This window comes from Lycorma delicatula, chromosome 2, assembly GCF_047948215.1.
Source record: "Lycorma delicatula isolate Av1 chromosome 2, ASM4794821v1, whole genome shotgun sequence".
Classification (NCBI taxonomy): domain Eukaryota; kingdom Metazoa; phylum Arthropoda; class Insecta; order Hemiptera; family Fulgoridae; genus Lycorma; species Lycorma delicatula.
The window spans coordinates 216405732-216426443 of NC_134456.1; the positions used below are offsets into that span (position 1 = coordinate 216405732).

A 20712-nucleotide genomic window follows, 5' to 3' on the forward strand; every position below is an offset into this window, starting at 1 on the left:
TACCTGAAAAATTTAATAAAACAAGCACCAGAACTATATCTCTTGTAATTTATTTGGGGAAAAAATTAAAAAAAAGTAATTTTTTGAAAAAAATTATTGTTATACAAAAATAAAATAATGTTAAGTAAACATGAAGAAGAGTAAGAAACTTTACTTTTATTTAAAAAAAAAAAAAAAAAAAAAAAAAAAAAAAAAAGAATTGATATGTAGCAGAAGAATGTTGTATTATACTTTTAAGCCAAAACAAGAATCGCTTTCAATATTGAAAAATATCTAAAAAAAGGAATCTGTTTTATCTGTTTTTAAAAATAAATTTATATAAAAACACGTATACAGACAAAATGACGTCATAACAATCCTGACAATTCAAACTATAATTTTTCAATGAATAATATGCTATATACTTTTCTAAATAGTGTATAGTAAAAATAAATTACCAAGTTACAATTTATTTACTATTTTCTCACTTACAGGTCAGTCTGCACAAACATCGGTTCATTTTGAAACAGATATATTCGGTGTGAGTGATGTATCAAAATCGATTAATATAGATACAATACCAATATCTTTCACACCTTCAAAAAATAAAGAACCTGTGGCTAAGAAAAGACTTGTCTTCAATTCAGATATGAATATCGTATTTAAACCTGTGACAGAGAATGTTATTCATAAACAGTTTGATCTTAAGGCATGCAAACCTCTGAGAAGTATCATTATTCAACATCCTACTATTAAACTTGAGCCAGGTTCATTGTATAAAGCCATAAAGGTTGGTAAATCTATGCAGCTAGTAAAAATTCCTTAATATTAGTTAATAACAAATTAATTTTAAATAATTATTATATTGTTAGAAAATAAATATTTGTTTTTATTCTTTTGTTTTTACATGAAATATTCTATAAAATATAAATAAAAATATAAGTTTTATATATATAAATATTGTTTTAAAAGAAAATATTTAATATAATATACAAGATTTATAATTTGACTTTTTTTATGTAAAAGAATGACTTTACTTATTTTATTATTATATTAATACATAAAAGTTTATTGCATAAAATTTATATAATTATTGTGATAGTTTTATTTTTCTATATGTATTTAATATTAGTTTTATTAGATTTCTGAAAAGTAATTGTGGGTTTTTTGTACGTGAAGATTTTTTACTGTTATGTTGTACATGGTTGTGAATTTCTTACTTATTGATATACATGTATGAACCATTTGTTACTAATCACTGAGATATAATAATCCAGGAACTGGATTATTATATCTCAGTGATATGGGTATCTCAGGTTGTGTAAACCATCATATCCATGAAGTAATTAAAAAAATATCCATGTCTAATTTAGAAAATTTGTTTATTAATTACTTTATAAATATCATATTACGATTTTTATTAATAGTGTTGTCTCATTTTTGCCACGGTTATTTTAGAAATATTTTTTAAATTATTACTTGTAATGATGTAAGTGATGTTAAAATGAACCACTTTTAATAATATTATTCATTATTAGTTATGGTAACTTGTTAAAACCCCAGTTATTTTTTTCAGATGTCTAATATTGGATGAATTCAATTCTTAAGTTATACAGAATGAAATGATAAAAATGATATAACCCTTCATTCTGTATGCTGTGTACTTAACATCTGAAATAATTTGTTTTACTTTGTTTCATGAAGTTCACAAAAAAGCTTATTCAAGATTCTGTATCTTGTTAATAAAAGAGATATATATTAGTTACTTAGTTTATGCACAGGCCACATAGTCATTCAAATTATAACATTTATCTACGTAATGTTCGAATTAATTTAAATCCTTTTATTTATTATATGCCTTCTATAAAGTATATCCTTACCAGATTTTTTATTTCTGCTTTGAAGTAGCTTAAGGTTTAATATGTCAGTAATATTAGTTAGAATTGGGAACTACAAAAATTTATAGGTTTTTTCAGTTCATTTGAACTCTTGCACTGTATGAATTAAGTTGAAAAATTTTTATACATAAGTAAATTATTAATAACGGATAAATTTTAATGTTTATTTTTGTAAAATGAGAAATTTTTGTACCAAGAAGTTCATTATAAACACACACTCTCTCTCTCCCCTCCCACCCCACTCAACCACTCACAAATACTGGCCTGTGTAACAGCAAAGTTATTAGATAAGTTTATTTTTTTTGCAACTAGAATCATATTATTCTCTTACTTTACAGTTTCTAAACTAATTTACTTAATTTTAACCAAGTAAATTGTAATGAAAAGAAAAATTGAAATCATGGTCTCTATGTTCAGCCTTGTTATATATCATTTTAGAAATATAAAGAAAAGAAATTCATTAAATCTTGTATTATTATTATTATTATTATTATTAGACTGAACTATATTTATAACAGTAAATTTTTTTATTTTTTTTTAGTCTAAAAACCCCATTTGTGTACTAAGTCACTTGTTATAAATGATTTTATATTGATAGTTTTTTACATATAAAAGATTATAAAATATAAATTTTATAGTTATACATATTTATATAAATACATTTTTATTGGAAAATATTTGTATTTATACTTTTAGACTTACTCATATTATTATTTTTAGTTAATAAGATTTATTATAATTAATTCAGTATTTTATATTGGTCTGTGCAATAAAACTACTTTGAAAAAAGTGCCTTTTAGCTTAAAATTGAGTCCTTATTAAATGTAAGTTACGATCTCATTCATTTTATTTGTATTTATGGTTTTAATTATTTGAAGAAAAAAAAATTCTTAACATTAAGTTACTACAATACGTTATTTTAAAACTTATTTTATTTTTGAATATTTACAAAGCATAAATATTTAATTTGTTAACATATTTATATAATATTTATGGTTTTAATTATTTTTTTAAAAAACTTAACATTAAGTTGTTACTAATATGTTATTTTAAAACTTATCTTATTTCTGAATTTTTACGAATCAAAAATATTTAATTTTTTCATATATGTTATGTTTATACTCATGTAGAATATGCATGTATCAGGAAGAAATTTTTAAACTTCTGTTTTGGCAGTATAGGATGAAATAAAAACATTTAAAATCTCTACAATAACAGTACACTTTTAAATAAAGTAAGGTATTTAATTTTTTTTTTTTATGATTTCTCCTCTTGTATGGCGAAAAAAAAAGAAAGGTTTTTAATTAGCTACATTCAATAATTAATAATACAGAGTTGTAATACTGAATTTGTTTTTTTTTTTTGCTTTTTTTAACAGACTTTTTAGTGTAAACTAATTTTAATTCTTAATTATTTTGTTACTTTTATTCTTAAACTGTTACTTATATATAAAATCCAAATTTAAAAATTGTTAGAGGGTTCAAAAATATTAAATACAATTGTTTAAGGATTAAACATATTTTCAGAGGAGCAAATGATTTTGACATAAAAATTATTGCCTAAGTACACATACTAATTTTAGATTCACATAAATGATCGTGGTTGGTTTTGCTATAATTTTCTATCAGAGATAGTACTGTGTTCTCTAATAATAAAAAATTAGAACAGTTATTTAATACCAAAGTTGTAATTTCCATAATTAATAGTATAGATTCTATTACCTACCAATTTGATTTAAATAGGGAGGCTTGCATTTACTTTATAGATACATCTATACTTTGTCTTGCCAACAACATAAATGTTAAATATGTTAACACAAAATTCTCTGGTTATAAATATTCAGTGCAATACAATTTTTAATATATGAGGGTAAATCAGTTATGAACAGGATTTTATTTTAAAAAAAAAACATTATTTATTGAAAAATAAAAGACAATTATAATTTATTTTTCTACATAGTTTCCTCCTTTAGAAATACATTTTTCCTAGTGAGAAGGAAGGTTTATTAACGCAGCATCATAGAATAAAGCTGGTTGCATCAGGAGCCAATTGCGCATGAATCCCTCCACGTCCCTCATCATCTTCATATCATTGCCCTTCTAGAGCTTCTTTGCGGCCCAAACAAATGAAAATCGCAGGATGATAGGTGCAGGTTGTAGGGAGGATGATCAAGTTGAGTCCAGTGCATTTCTTCTAGTTTTGAGACCATTAGAGCTGCAGTATGGGACCTGGTGTTGTGCAGGAGGTTGGCCTCTGAAATCGGGTGGTCTCATCTGTTGCGTTGATATGCAGACCTCACCTTGTTCAACAGCTCGCAATAGTAAGTAATATTGATTGTACTTCACTCATGCAAAAAATCAATGAGCAAAATGCCTTGCCAGCTGACAGTCGAGTCTTGGCTTTCATTGGGGCTACCTCCCCTTTCCACTACCACTCCATACTGGCTTGTTTCGACTGGGAAGTGTAGTGGTGGACCCACATTTTGTCACAGGTGACGATCCAACTCAAAAATGTATCATCTTCTTTCACAAGCCTTTCTGTAAACCTCTGACAGACCTCCAAATGTCTCAACTTCTGCTCTGCGGTCAAAAGGCGAGGGACCCATTTGGCACACACTTTGTGTAACTGTAGGTCGTTTGTGATTATCGCTTGACAGCTCCCATAACTTATTCTGACCTGTTCTGCAATTTGGAACTTTCACCTGTCAATCGTCTTCAAGAATGTCTCAAACCATGCGAATGTTTTCGTCTGTAATTCTGGTCTGAGGATGGCGATAATGTTCCTGATTTTTCACTCGTTTTCATCCTTCCTTGAACTCTTTGTACCAGATAAACACACGAGTCCTTGATAATGTTTGTTCCCCGAACTGTGCAGTCAGTCTCCAGAAAATTTCCATTGCTTGAACTCCTTCACGAGCAAGAAATTTTATAATTATGTGTTAATGCAGTGGAGGGGTGCACCTGATGCTCTGTCATCATGAGCTTTACTGACAAATTGGTTGGGAGTGTGGAATGGCTGGCTCTCCCCACTCTGACCCCACCCAAGCATACTAGAAGCGCAGGCTCAGTCCTATCAACCATATAGACGCTCAGGAACAAAACTTCCGTTTATATTTGATTTACCCTCGTATGTATTCCACCCTGCATGAATTTTTTTTTTGGATTCTCTAGTTCAGATAAACATACACATGCATGCATTTTCTACAAATAAAATTTATTTGTAGTAAGAAGTTTCTTGTTTTTTTAAAAAATAAATAGTAGTTTCTCAAATGATTTTAAGATGTTTCCGCTTAGCTGTCGGCTAAGTATCTTTGTAACTTTTTAACTATCTTAACATATATAACCGTAGCATAATTATTATTTAAAGAAAATAAATTAAATATTTACTACATAAGTGCTACATTTTTTTTTTCTAAATCGTCCTAAGAAAAAGGTCAAAATAAAAAAATTGTAAATTTCCCTCATTCTTTTAGAACATGTTCACAAAAATTTAACACAATAAATGCTTCATGTATACATATCTACTGATCAAGGTAAACCAAATTCTGTTCATTCAGTCTTAAGGTATTTAGTGAAAAGCAATCCACATACATTTACATCCATACGGATATCTTCTTTTTTTTTGTGTTGAACGTATAATGTAGTATAAAATATTAGATTAGTTACAAAATCCTGTAAGTTATCTTTTCCTGTCCATATAGGTATATAATTATCACAGCACGTGTTTATGATAGTAAAAAGTGTCATTAACTGCCAGTTAATGGTGAAAATAGGAATATTTTAGCAGCTATTTCTGTTCTTATTTCTAAATATAGTTGTGTCTGGTGAAAAATTATCTTTTAAGGAGTGGTTTTAAAACGGTGTAATTCAAATCAAAAACCCATATTAATTGAACATTTTAAACTCTAGGCAAGTGTATATAGTATCATCACAGACATAGATGAGTGTTTACAAATTGCTGGTTTTTTTTCCTGTTTAGTCTACCTGATCAATCGTGAGTTTAAGAATAATTTGATAGAGATATGTAAAATAAGATTTGTTACTGAATAAACCTATTCCTATTAGGATGTAGATTTTTCTTATGTTTGCTATTTCTAAACTAATTCATTGGTATACCCTTAAGCACATAAGTTTTAATTAATTTATTACAGAGTATACTCTGTAATAAATTAATTCAGTGATCAATTTTGAAACTTAGTTCTTTCAGTTTCAAAATTAATGTTGTAAATATTGTCATGTGTAATTTTTTTAAGTAAAAGAAAAACTAGAAAAAAAATTTATTTTCAGTTAAAGGGATTTTTCACTGACTTACATATATACCAAAAAAATAAACAAAATATAGGAGTCAACATATTTTTAGTACACTTTGATTTTATTTAGTTCATACATGCTTTTTACATAGGTGTGTATTCTTTGGTTTTTGGAATTTGCTAAATATTCTGTTAAAAAAGCAATATTTTATGAAATTCTTTTGGAATAGATTTTATGATGCTGCTGTTAGCAACATTAGCTGTGAAAAGAGAAAAACATGCTTTGTGAACTGAAGCATGATTTTTTGTTTTACTTTGTTTCAAAAAAAAAATTCACATGCCTTATCAGGTTTGAAATATAAATTAAATTTATGAGTGTGAATTGGAAGTGAACTTAGCAGATTTGAAACATAATTAATTGATCCTAACAATAAAATAATTATTAAATTATTGTATCTTATTAATAAATTTTATCTGTCCAGTTATTACTTTTAATTATATTTTAATTTTCTAGTATAATTTAATTTAGCAAAATTAAAAAAAAAACTGTTTAATGAAAGGTAATCAATTTGTTAACTCTGTGGGAATGACCATTTTTATTATTCTTCATCAGTTATTATTTGACAAAAGTAATTTGTTTTGTCAATTTATATGTTAATTACTTTGTAATGAAATATTGCAAAGTAATGTCATTACAAAATGCAATCATTTATAAAGTAAACGGGGCTTGTAAATATGAACTTTGTGGATTTTTTGTGCTATCAAAATCTTATTTATTTACCAGTTTAGATAAAAATGTTAATTCAGTTATTGTAAGTTTTTCAAATGTGTTCATTAGGATCATATAGTTTTTATAAGATTATTCACTATTAACCTTATGGTCCTTGTAGAAAAAATTAATAATGATAAAGGTTTATTCCTAATTTTGAATTTAATAATTTACAATTGGGTCTTCTATAAATGATAATTTCTGAACATTCCTTACAATATTATGGCTCTGGAATGCTTGGGATATCCCAATAAGTAATGTCTGAAGATTAAGGATATGAAGGAAGTATCAGTGAAATGCAAATGGCAAAAAAGCTGTATTTAACAGACAAAGTTCTATATTCAAAGATTAGCTGCAGTTTCTCTGCAAGTTGCCATTTGTAAGCAGCTAATGACTATAGTAGTCGATGCCATTTACAAAAAAAAAGCATAAAAAATGTTTCCTCTATTTGTATCATTTTATAAAATTTTGTGTAATTATTACTGAAATACTGCATTAAATTTCAGTAATATTAAAAATAAATTGTATTGAATTCTGTTAGAGCAACTTATTTCATAAATTTCTGTTAATGCTCATTTTGTAATTAAATCTTGCTCAATTTTTAGTATTTCTTATTAATTATTTTCTTCAGTCTTTTATGTTTATTTTTAATTTTATTTATTGAAATACATTAAAACTTGCAATTCATTTCAGAAGTTTCTCTTCCTTTTAGAATAGATTTCAATACGTTTGAATTATGGAAAATTTAGTTGTATTTTTTTTTAAAGTTGTAGTGCCTGTCTTGGTATTTTATATTTTTAGGCATTCAGTAATTATTATAATTGATTATTTAATACTAGTGATGGTGATTTTATGTATAATGGAAAACTCATTGACAGGTTTTTTTTATGTTTGGTTTTATTTTAAAATCATTGTAGTAAGTATATATTATGTACTTATATAAATCGTTATATGATGTAATAAATATATACACTTAAATTGTGTTCGTTATAAAATTAATATTTATTTGAGGGTTAATGACATGTAAATGTACAGTTTGTTCACTGTGCATTTGACTTCATAGATTAAAAATAGTTATTGATTATTTTTATTAAACATTTAAAAACAAAAAAAAAGTTTTAAAATATGGTGACTAATCTTCTAATTGGGGCTTTGTAGTGCTAACACAATTGGTTTATTTTAAAATATAGTTATTGGTTGATTTTTTTTGAGTGCTTTGTATCGATGGTTATCTGAGAATTTATTTGTTCAAGTTTGCTGGTCAGTTGTGAATTCTTCATTATAGAAAATAATCTATAGTAAGCTGAAATCCAGGGGTAAAGAGGCTAAAAGCCTTTTGAGATCGTGCAATCTTTAAAGAAAGATGTTGCAGAAGAATGTCCTTTACTTGTCAGAAGATGCATCATTTTATTGAAACCAAGCACTATTTATTGATATTTGCTTCTGTGACATAATAAGATGAAAATAGTTACAATTGTAGTCACTGTTAATAGTTTCTTCAAAGAAACTTACGAGGTAGGACTTGCATTACTGATATCTTCAGTAATGCATGTGAGTGCAGACTGAACCTATATTCTCATTTTTTATTATGTAGAAGTTTTTGATTACATGTTTTATGTTATAAACTAAGAGATTTGAGACAATCCCCTTTATTTACTTGGAAATTATTGTTTTCATCCAGTTATTGAACAAAATTTTCTTTTATAAATAATGACATCAAGTACATCTTCAAAATTTTGTAAAAAAAAACTTCTGAATAATGATTATGAAGAGTTATTATTTGGTACTTGTTTGTAAGCAAACCAAATCATATCCATCCTGAACTATACATCTATACAAGATTACTTCCACAATTAAAATAACACTGGTTGTTATATTATCTGAGTTCTATAGTAAATATTATCTGTAAACATATCAATCTATGAGAGCAAGTGCATAGTGACTTTCTGAAATGAGTTGTTTAAAATAAATGGAATTAATTTTATTTATGTTTTTAACTGTTCAAACTACAAGCTGAATCAAATATAAATGGTTTTTTTTTTTGTTACAAATTTATCGATTAATATTGTACTCAATTCATACCTTCATCATTTCTTTATATTGTCTCCAGCATGATCTACATACTTTTGCCGACAGTTTGGAAGCTTGAATATTCCTTGTTTTTAAAATGTTTGAGGATAAGAAGTCAACCAATTGTACACATGCTTCTCGACGTCTTCATTGTTTTCAAATCATTCCCCTCCAAATAATTCTTTCAAGGGCACAAACAAAAATAGTCACGGGGGACAAATCTGGACTGTAGGAAGGGTGGTTGAGGGTTTTTCCAATTAATACGTTGTCAGAATCACAGCCTGGCATTGTCATGGAGAAGGATGACGATCTCTGATGGGCATACCCCACCCCGTCTTTTGTTTTGATAGGCAGCTTTTGTTGACTGTAGCAGCCGGCAATAGTAAGCCGCATTCACTGTTTATTGATTGTGGAGAAAATCAATGAGTATTGATTTGAAAATACAATGAGAAAAATCGTTGCAAGAATTTTTCCGGCTGACAGACTGGTTTTGGCCTTCACTGGGCCCTTATCCTTCCTTCACTACTTCTTACTCACCATTTTTGACTCTGGAGTGTAGTGATTGACCCATGTCTCATCACATGTGACAGTACACCTCAAAAGACTGTCCCCTTCTTGCCAAAATCGATTCAGAAGTCTCTCACAGGTCTCTTAACATGACCTGTTTTTGATTTTCGGTCAACAACCTCAGTACCCACTGAGCACTAATTTTTCTAAACCCAAGATGATGAGTGATAATGGATTGAGCATTCCTGTAGCTGATACCCACTTCTGACGTAATTACTTCAACAGTGAATTGGCAATCACCTTCGATAAGCTCTAGAATGGCACAGGTGTTGTCAGCTGTGAGACTTGATCTTTGGTGTTGACTTTTCGTTTTTATACTTTCTTGCCCGCCCTTAAATTGTTTGGCCCATGTATACATTTGGTTCTGGGACAGTGTAGCGTCCCCAAACTGTAACTTTGAACGAGTTCAATTCCATGGATTTAATGCCTTCATTACTTAAAATTTTTATGATTATACACTGTGCAACAGATGATGGAACCTCTTGCTCACTCATGACTGTACTGATGACAGAAAAAAGGAGAGGAGTTATCCAAGCTGGTTTCCCCTCTCTAATACATGGAACGTTAATGCCCACTCCGCCATCTAGCTTGAAACTGCTTGCTGCATGGAATAGCAAAATTACCATTTAAATTTGATTCGCCCTCATGTGTGTGCATGTGTAAAAACATATATCACCTTTATTTATCGCCTACATTTTATATATATATATATATATACTTTTAAAATCAAGTCTTTTATGAACCGTACTCTTCTGTACAAATACAAATTAATTTATATTTAATAGATCAACCCAAGTACAGAATAATTAAAATAGGATTACTTACCTTATTTCATTAAATAAGCAGTTGTGAACTTAATTTGCATCATCAGCTGCATTACTTTATATATATATATATACATACACACACTTCAAAAAACATCATAAACTCACAATATTGATCATATCACTTATTCATTTTATCTTTTATGTTAAAAATTTTTTAACTAATTTTATTTTATTAAAATCTTTTAAAGAAGATTTAAATATACTTTTGATCGTCATACTTTAAAAGCTTATACAAAATTTAAAAAACTTTTATTTAATTATTTTTTTTTTTAATTTAAAATTGATATTAAAATTAATTTAAAATTAAGTTCAAAAATATTAAAATATAGCAATTTTTTTACACATGTGAACAATGCGATATCACTTTTTTTTGTCTTCAGCCAATTGAATGGTTTGATGCAGCTCTCCAAGATTCCCTATCTAGTGCTAGTATACATTTCTGTATACCACCTACATCCTACATCCCTAACAATTTGTTTTACATATTCCAATCATTACCTGCCTGCACAATTTGTCTTTCTACCTGACCCTCTAATATTAAAGCGCCTATTCCAGGATGCCTTAATAAGTAGCCTATAAGTCTGTCTCTTTTAACTATATTTTTCCAAATGCTTCTTTCTTCATCGATTTGCCGCAACACCTCTTCATTTGTCACTTTATCCACCCATCTTATTTTTAACATTCACCTATAGCACCACATTTCAAAAGCTTCTAATCTTTTCTTCTCAGGTACTCTGATCGTCCAAGTTCCACTTCCATATAAAGCTACGCTCCAAACATATACTTTCAAAAATCTTTTCCTAACATTTAAATTAATTTTTGATGTAAACAAATTATATTTCTGACTGAAAGCTCGTTCATATTTTCACATTCAGTGGTCCATCTTTATTATTTCTACTACACTTCATTACTTTCGTTTTGTTCTTGTATATTTAAATGCAGTATTTCTTGTGTAGGACTTTATCCATGCCGTTCATTGTTTCTTGTAAATCCTTTTTAATCTCAGCTAGAATTACTATATCGTCAGCAAATCATAGCATCTTTATCTTTTCATCTTACTGTTACTCCGGATCTAAATTGTTCTTTAGCATCATTAACTGCTAGTTGTATGTAAAGATTAAAAAGTAACGGTGATAGGGAACATCCTTGTCAGACTCCCTTTCTTATTATGGCTTCTTTCTTATGGTTTTCAATTATTACTGTTGCTGTTTGGATCCTGTAAATGTTAGCAATCATTCTTCTATCTCTGTATTTGAGCCCTAATTTTTTAAAAATGCTGAACATTTTTTTCCAGTACGTTATTGAATGCCTTTTCTAGGTCTATAAATGCCAAGTATGTTGGTTTGTTTTTCTTTAATCTTCTTTCTACTATTAATCTGAGCACTAAAAATTGCTTCTCTTTCCCTATACTTTTCTTGAAACCATATTGGTCTTCTCCTAACGCTTCTTCCACTCTCCTCTCAATTCTTCTGTACAGAATTTTAGTTAAGATTTTTTATGCATGGCTAGTTAAGCTAATTGTTCTGTATTCTTCACAATTATCTGCTCCTGCTTATCATGACTATAACACTCTTTTTTTCTTTTTGAAGTCTGACGCAACTTCCCCTTTTTCATAAATATTACAAACCAGTTTGTATTATCTATCAATTGCTTCCTCACCTGAACTGCGCAGTAATTCTGAAGGTATTCCGTCTATTCCAGGAGCCTTTCTGCAATTCAAATCTTTATTAAATTAATAAATCAATTCTAATTATTACATTTTCATCTCCTTTTATGTGTTTAATTGCTTCATCAATTTCTTTGTATACACACTCTCCCTCATCATTATCATGGGTGCTTGTAGGCATATAGATGTTAACAATCGTCGGTTTAGGTTTCCTTTTTATCACTTTCAATTTTATTCATATCATTATAAACAAATAAATTAAAATTACAAAACTTTAAAAGTAAAATCAAAAACTTAAGTAAAGTAAAATTATATGCTGACCATTTCACTGAATTTACTTTACTCACTTCAATATAAATGATATTGCATATTGCCAGTTTATGATATTTTTTGAAGTATTTAAATATAAGTATATAAATGTGATGCAGCTGATGTTGCGAATTGAGTTCACAAAAGTACTTCTGCTTGTGTAATGAAATAAGGTGAGTAATCCTATTTCATTTATTCTGTACTTGGGTTGATCTACTATGTATATATATATATTACTGTATATTTTGTATGTGTGTGTGTGTGTATGTTTGTTTATATACTATGAGAATGTTACAGTGAGACTACATTGTATTTTATAATTACAGATTATATTAATATTTAAGATATTTTTTTTTTCATTTATAAATTACTGTTTGATAATAATCAATCATTCCATTAATATTATTAAAACTCATATTCATTATTGTAGCTATATTAGTAGACAGTTTTATTATTATTAGTACTATTAGGGATTAAATTATAAAATATATATAGTGAATATTATACAATAGTTCATTCATTTATGACAATGAAAAACATCTATTAAAATTTTGTAAAAAAAAATGTGTACCATACCTAGAAATTAAGTTTTATTATTATTCTGTACTATTTATCATTTTTACTTACTGCTTTTTATAATTTGATTTTCTGTTGTAGATTTTGTTCTTGTTTTATTTTTAAATAAATATCTATAATACATGTGTCATATATTATTAAATAAATAATATATAATTAGTAAGCTGTATAAAATTGTACTTCACTAAATAAGTTAAAATTTAGCTACAAAAGTGTTCGAATACAATAGTTCTTCCTCTCACTTTATAGTATGATAGTTATGCATAATAAATATTAAAATTATGTTAATAAAATACATTTGACTCCTGATAAATTTACAAAAATAACATTTGTTATGTGAAATTTGAGTAATGTATGCATTGTTTTGCAAGTTTATAGATTAAATAATACTTTAAAAATGGCAAATAAATTTCCTTATATTTAAAATCTGTTATTATGTATAAAAGACTATTGGAAATGTTTTAAAAAGGAAAAAATTGCTTTTAAGTAAATTAAACATATTTTTTAAAAATCAGTTGTGCCTCAGAATAAGAAAATCAATTTTTTTATTCAATGATTATTAATTTTTTTTATGACTTGATTTAGCATTTCTTTGATTTACAATAATTAATTATGACTTTTAGTAAAAAAACAAACTTGCTTCACAGCAAAGTTAGTGTGATTGTGTGTTACCTTCCAGCTTTGTTTTTATTAATTTTGTTCAATATTACAGCTGCTATTTTATTGTTTAATATAATTATAAATTGGGAATGTACAATTGGTAGCTTAATATCACTTTAAATATTTTCTGGGTTGATTTTCTTTTATAAAACAATCTTTAAAAATATTCTATTAACTTTACAATGCAAAGTGAATTAATAATTGCTTGCAGATTGTCAGAAGTTAACTGTAATTACATATTAAAATTCATAAATAGTTTATTTATGGAATTCGATGTAATATTTTTGGACTAAATTTCTGAAACTCCAAAATATATGGTAGTTCTATTGTATGTCTGCATACAGTCTGTTCAGAAAGTTGGTAAATATTTAAGCTAGAGTTGTCTTGCAAATTTATGTTACATTTTCATTCTAGTTTTTTTAATCTCTGGGCTGTATTTCCTTATCTGAGTTTTTGTGCAAAGTATACTTCATGATCTTTTGTTAAGTTGATACAAGATATTTTTAAATCAGGGTTTCATTTCTCTCTGCAAGATATGTCTGATGAAGTTAAAATGTTCAAGAAAATGTACATAAATATTTAATAATATTGTATAAACAAAATGTATATTTCATTAATAGATACAGTGCAATTAAACAAAAAAGTTTTCACATTTGATAAAAATTGCCTGTTGCAGGAGTAACATTAGTTTCCTGTCAGTTTATCTTCAATTGTAATCACATGATAAAATTAATTAAAAAAAGTAATTTATTCAATAATATTAAATATGATTATTCTTTAGTAATAAAATTCTAAAGGTATTTAGTTTTCAAAAGCTTTTTTTGGGGTAGGTTTTATACTCGTGCATACACTACTGCTGCTTTATTGCCTTATTTTTGTATCAATATGAATTTGATCATAAAAGAAACATCAGTTTTTTAATATCAATTATCATCTTCAATCCTTTGTATAGGGATTTTCTTGTAGCAATTAATAGTGTTCACTCCAACTCTTTTAAGTTTTTATGTGTATTGAGTAAATGATTGCTTATGTTCAATCTTTTATCTAAAACCCATACTTCTAAGACTTTTCCATAAAGTTTATGTGTGCAATTTATCTGTTATTATTTTAAAATCTCTAATAATTTCAGAAATGTTTTATGCTGTATATGAAAATTTATACAATATTTGTTAATGCTCATGTTTGAAAGATGTCATTGTTAACTTTCAAGTTCATTCTTTTGAGTTTTTCCTGGAGAACTGAAATTTATATTTTTTCCCAGTTTATTTTATTATATTACAATTTTATACACCATATTGGTAGATATGTTGCTCCTAAGATCAACTGCGAGGTGTAACTTAAATTAGCTATACAAACTTGAATTTCTGAATGTACCATATCTAGATTTTCTTTGGCATTTTATCATAAATGTTCATTGTTATACATTTGCCATGACTTCTCAAAGGTAATCCTTGTTCTAATCTGTAATTAAATTCTGGTGAGATATTGTGAAGGTAAGCATAAATGAGAAGTTGGGACAGAAAAACATTACTGAAAAATAATGTTCATAAATACTGGAAATTAAAATGCAAATTTAACAGGAGTCCAACAAAGTGACTGGCTTCTTGCTACCTACAGTGTCCTGTCGCAGTACACTATCTACTCCTCTCTAATATTAGCAATACCAACACTACTGCAGACATATCTTGTAGAACTATTACTAAGCTATCACCAAATTAAAGCTTGGTAAATTGTTAGCAGCAAGAAGGTAAGTTACATATAAAGTTATAATTTTTAATGGGGATATTTCTGACGAATATTTATAATCAGATTAATCTGGAAGAAAAGTTCTTATTCTATATGATAATTCCCATTAACAAATTCTTTTACACATTTTGTCACATATATTTTCAACACAAATATAGATTTACATAAATATGTAACTTATTTTGTTTTATCAATAAGAAGTCAATTTTTCATAAGGTCTTCTAAAAATATTTTTTAGAGTAATAACAGAATTGACTGAACATTTTTACTAGTTTACTTTAACATTTTATTTTTAAATTAAAATATTTACTAAGATTAAATAAATAAAATTTAATGTTCATATTTGTTAATGAAAATGGAAATAATCTGAATGTTCTATCTGTACTATGACAAATCAGAAAACAAACAGCATCAGGCCAGTGAAGGATGAACATAGGATGCAACTTGTGTAAGGAAACGCTAAAGTCACTCAAAGACTTCATTGTTTTACATTTTCAGATACTAATTTTCTGAACAAAGTTGTTTACAGCAAAATTTTATTTCACTATTCAACATTATAACAGTTTTATTTTAATCACATTCATTTTTAGGTTTTCTTATTTGTTACATTGTGTCTTATAACTGAAATTCTTTTAATTGTGACTAGATGGATGTTATTATTAGTGTGTTTCATGAGTAAAGTAAATAAAAAGTATGGTTTAATTGACACTTTTTTTATACCTGTATGTACTGAATATATTGGTTCCATGCATAATCCTGCCTCATGCTTTTGCTAGATTTACTGATAAAATTTATAATTAGTAAACTTAGTTGATTAAAATCTATATTTCTAATTACCTGATAAACATTATTTGAACATAATATCAATACTTTTTTAAAGGAGAATTTGTAAACTGTTGTCACATGGATATTGTGACTAATCTGATTTTTTTTTTCTTATATTGAAAAAATAGGAGCTGGGCTGTTTCTTTATCATCTGATTGTATAATACTGATCATCTGCATTTGTTTCTGGTTCAGGTGACAACTGTATTCTGCATTTTTGGGTTGGATACTGAAATATCATTTTACTTCAAAAACTAAAAATAACATAATGTATTGAAATTCATCTATCACATGAAAATCAAGATTTTAAAACTTTTTCTCAGTGGAATATGACATTCACTTAAATTTGTGAAACTGAGTTTTAATTTAGTCTCTATTTTTTTTTTTAATAACTATAGCCAGTATTATTTACTCTTCAAAGATGTAACTAATTTTATTTACTTTTTTTGCTTTGATGTTAATACATAATTCCTTTAGTTGGTTTAGTTCTAATGTTTAATCTATTTTAAATTTAACTCAACTAATTTTAACTTAAATTTTATTTTTATCTCGAGTAGTATATTGCACATTGAGTATTGTGTAAAATTGTTTATAAACAGAATATTAAGGTATATGATAAAATTACTCAACATGTATAAGAAAATGGTGAATGGGCAGTATAGTTGCATGGATATGCAGTATCACAAGTAATATGAAATGTTTCCAACATTGTACGGCATTGATTATGTTAAATAAAGATAACCTTTGCCCCCCCTTTGTATACAATATAAATACAAACATGTTGTGCCTTTTTTTATTTAAAACTTTGTTTCTCAAATTTCGTGAGCAGTAGGGTTGTGACATTGTTTCTGATTGAAGCAGTATTTATAATGAATAATATATCAACAGAATGGATTACAATCATTTGTTACCTAGAATATTTGTTCTAATCTTTTCTATGATATACAAAGTACCGAGATACCAAGTGTCAAGAATTGCTTGACTTGGGAAGTTAATATTCACTACACAGCTCATTCCTGAAGCAAAGTAAAGATATTATTTTAAGGGTTAAATATCTCTTAAACTTTGATTGCCTTTGCATACTGATCCATGTTATGCTTATTTCGGAAGGAAGCATTGGAAAACTACTGCTTTTGAACAATTGTTATTTGAGTATATTTACATCTAATGATTTGATAAATCATTATTTCTTCAATGTAGTGCTAGTGTATTCAAAATACAGAACATAAATATATAAAAAGGTTTACAAGGGAGAAGTGAACAGACCTCCTACTCCCACTCATCTCAATCGCAGAGTACCGCGTGACATTTACTTCTTCAACCATCGTCGGGATGCCGCTACACCTCACAGCTGCATGGGATCCATGCCCTTGGCAGTGCAGTTGCCATCTCACCGACAGTGTCGTGTGCTCATTCAAACTGCCCTTGTAAAAACGGTGCTACACCTCACAGCTGCATGGTAACCCATGCCCTTGGCAGTGCAGTTGCCATTCTGCTGATTGCTAACATTCAAACAATCACCACAATTTCTATCTAACCATGGCTCAACGCCAATAAGCCTACCTCTGGCCAATCAACTGTCCAGGCGGTCCCTAGCCACCCAAAAGTACTACTCTACAATAGTCCATTCTCTGTGAGTCTTCAATTTCACACGCACATCAAAGAAGGAGTCCACTCTCTCAAGTTCCCTAACAACTCTGGTACATTCAGCCTTGTACCGGACACAAACATAAAGGACATGGTCCATAGTGTTATCGTCCCTACAGTCCGGACACAAGCCAGAGTCAACCTAACCAAACTATTCCTAAAGGCACCATGTCCTGAAAAGAATTGAGTTGTATACTGATTGGGAAAACCCAACTAATTGCTCGCAGCTCCCTAACATTTGGAAAGATACCATGCGTGTATCTAACAGTAGAAGAATCGTTCCACCTAGCTTGCCAAGAGTCAAAACCTTGGTCTGCAATTTCTCGCATATGCCCAGAAGTAAGAAGGCCTTCCTTCTTAGAAATGTACCCCTTGCTATGTTCCATAGCTAGAATGTCAATGGGTTTAATGCCAGCGATCACAGAGACTGTCTCTCTCAAGTCAGTTCTGTAGCCACCAACAACAGCTAACAATAGAAGACTGAGGTCGCAAAAGAATGTTCCTATATCATTGGAGTTGCAAATGATGAGCCCAGACGGGTGCAGCATACAACATTATGGCCTCGCAGACACCTTTGTGAAGAATATGCATGGTATGATAATTCAACCCCCAATCAGGATGGATGACTTTACCAACAACATACAGATACTTCTAAACGGTAACATACCTAATCGGAAGGCCATCCATCACAACTCCCGGGTGACAGGTCGTGACTAGACGACCTTTAAGAAGCATCATAGTGGTTTTCTCTGTACTGAAAACCATCTTATGCTGAAGATTCCACAACCTGAAAACCTTACATGCTAGCGTCACTCTGAGCTCTATCTCGGCACACACGAGTTGCCCTTGACCAGCAGCATAAGCCACAATGCGGCAGCCACTGGGCATCTGCAACTGCATGAAAGAGTTGAACTGAACGACCCAGACAAGTGGACCTAAAACACTACCCTGCAGACAACCTTTTGCCAGGGTCTTTCTTACTTCTGAGCCGCCATCATGAAGAACAATGGTTCTGTCGCTGAAGTAGCTTGAGAGAGTTCTAATCTAATTTAGCTTGCACCCATGCTGCTGAAGTTGAAACAAGGCAGAGGACCACCACAAGTTATTGTGGATATGTCCAAAAATAGGGTATATTATAGGTATATAAAATAGGGTGTATTGGATATGTCCAAAAAGATGCCAAGCACGTATTTGCACTCCCTGGATGATGCCAGATCCATTACCCTAAGAATTGCATCTTCTGTGCCCTTGCCGGGCTGAAAACCATGGTGGTCGTCCATCAGCATATGGTTAAAGTCAACCTGCAATTAAGGAGGAGGTACAAGACCTTGAAAACCTTACCTACTACAGGCAAGAGCGTCAGAGGGCAGTAACAAGAACTTACAATGGGATCCTTGTCACCATCTTTGAAGAGCAATATATCAACATACCACATTTCCAACATGCAGGGAAATATCCAGCCAGAAGCATCCTATTAAAAACCCTAGTCAAAGAACCAAGAATCACCGACAATGTGCAAACAAGGAGCTCCACTGTGATACCTTCATATCTGGGGGCTTTATTCCTAGCCAGGCTACAAATTCCTTGGCGGACTTCCACCTCAGAAGACAAATTCTCAGAGTGAAAACCAACAACTTCCCTGCAAACACATCAATGATATGAGGTTTCACCAAGCTCAGTATCATCTGGAAGCAGATCATTCATCAGAAGAGTGAGGACACGATATTTGTCTAACAACTCCATCCTGGGTCGAGAGAGCCGACAGAAAAATGTATTTTTTCCACTTATGACCAAGTACTCTATAGACATCACCCCATGGGTTTTCTTGTAAAAAAGAGCGCCAGGAATCCTACAGCCTACACTCCTTTTTGAACATAGCTTTGTCCAAGTCAGTGTTCTGCTCCCTCATCAGGGTCAGAACCTCCTCATTGGAGAGACCATGGTCAACGTCATAGATTATGACACACGGCCTACGATCTTGCTTGGAGTCTACCTTGACTCAAGCTTCTGCACTGCAGAAGAGTCCTTAATGACCTGGACCGTTTCCTTGTTGTTGGCTACAACTAGACCCTTGCTGGTCTCTTTTATATCCCTAATATGCAGGCCCTTCTGGCTGTCACAAAGGGCAGCCTGGAAGTCCTTTTTCAAGTCAGAATTTGTCTTAGTTGATCCCTCTGCCTTGTTGACGAACAAGTCCTCCCCGATTATTTGGTCTGGCTAGCTTCTCTTTGGCCGCAAATGACCTCAGCATAGTGCCTGGGCTTTGCTGGAGCAGGAGCTGGTCTCTGAACCACTTTGAACTCCTTGGTCTTGGAAGCCATAGTCTTCTGCCACAGAAGAGAAGGCTTCTTGAATTTTTAGCAAACAAGGAAGAATTTTTTTCCTGACACCTGAGCCGACACTGCCGGGTAAAACCAAGAAATCAATGAGGTAGTTCAGGTTGCTCTGAACTGCCTTGGCCAACGGAGCAGAACTGCTAGGTCTGCCCACTGGTTTCTTAAATGTCTCTACTGCAGGGTTTGACTTACCTTAGGAAGGTGCCCTTGTATCCATTTCCAAAGCCTCATCCTCCGACAAGGTTGTAGGACAGGCTCCGGCTTTCTCTTCCACTTGGACTTCCTGACTTCTATGAATTCTGATATGGTCGGAGATTTCCTAGCCTGTCCTGACATCAACAAGATGCTCACTGTCTTCCTCCTACTTGAAAAGTTGGGCAAGCCCACTGGCGTGACTACTACCTGCAGCGAGCTATGGGCAGCTGAGGACCTTCTGTATTCCACTGCCACTCTTTGTACCTCTTGACCGCTACTGGATCAATTCGAAAACCACAGATTACAGCCCTCATTCTGAAAAGAACGCAAGCAGGACTAGGAAGTATTCCCTTGCTCATTACAGGGACTTATGACCAGGAATTGTTGCCACCTT

At 30.2% G+C, this 20712-nt stretch overlaps 1 protein-coding gene across 1 annotated transcript in view; it reads left to right on the plus strand.

The window, feature by feature from the left end:
• LOC142319651 (transcription factor E2F7-like) overlaps positions 1 to 16018 on the plus strand; it is a 46156-nt gene extending 30138 nt beyond the window's left edge. Inside the window, exons 7-8 of the mRNA XM_075357191.1 lie at positions 474 to 769; positions 15715 to 16018. Coding sequence (XP_075213306.1) covers positions 474 to 769; positions 15715 to 15768 — 350 coding nt within the window. The 3' untranslated portion in view covers positions 15769 to 16018. The remainder of the gene's footprint in view (positions 1 to 473; positions 770 to 15714) is intronic.
• Positions 16019 to 20712: the final 4694 nt, after the last annotated feature.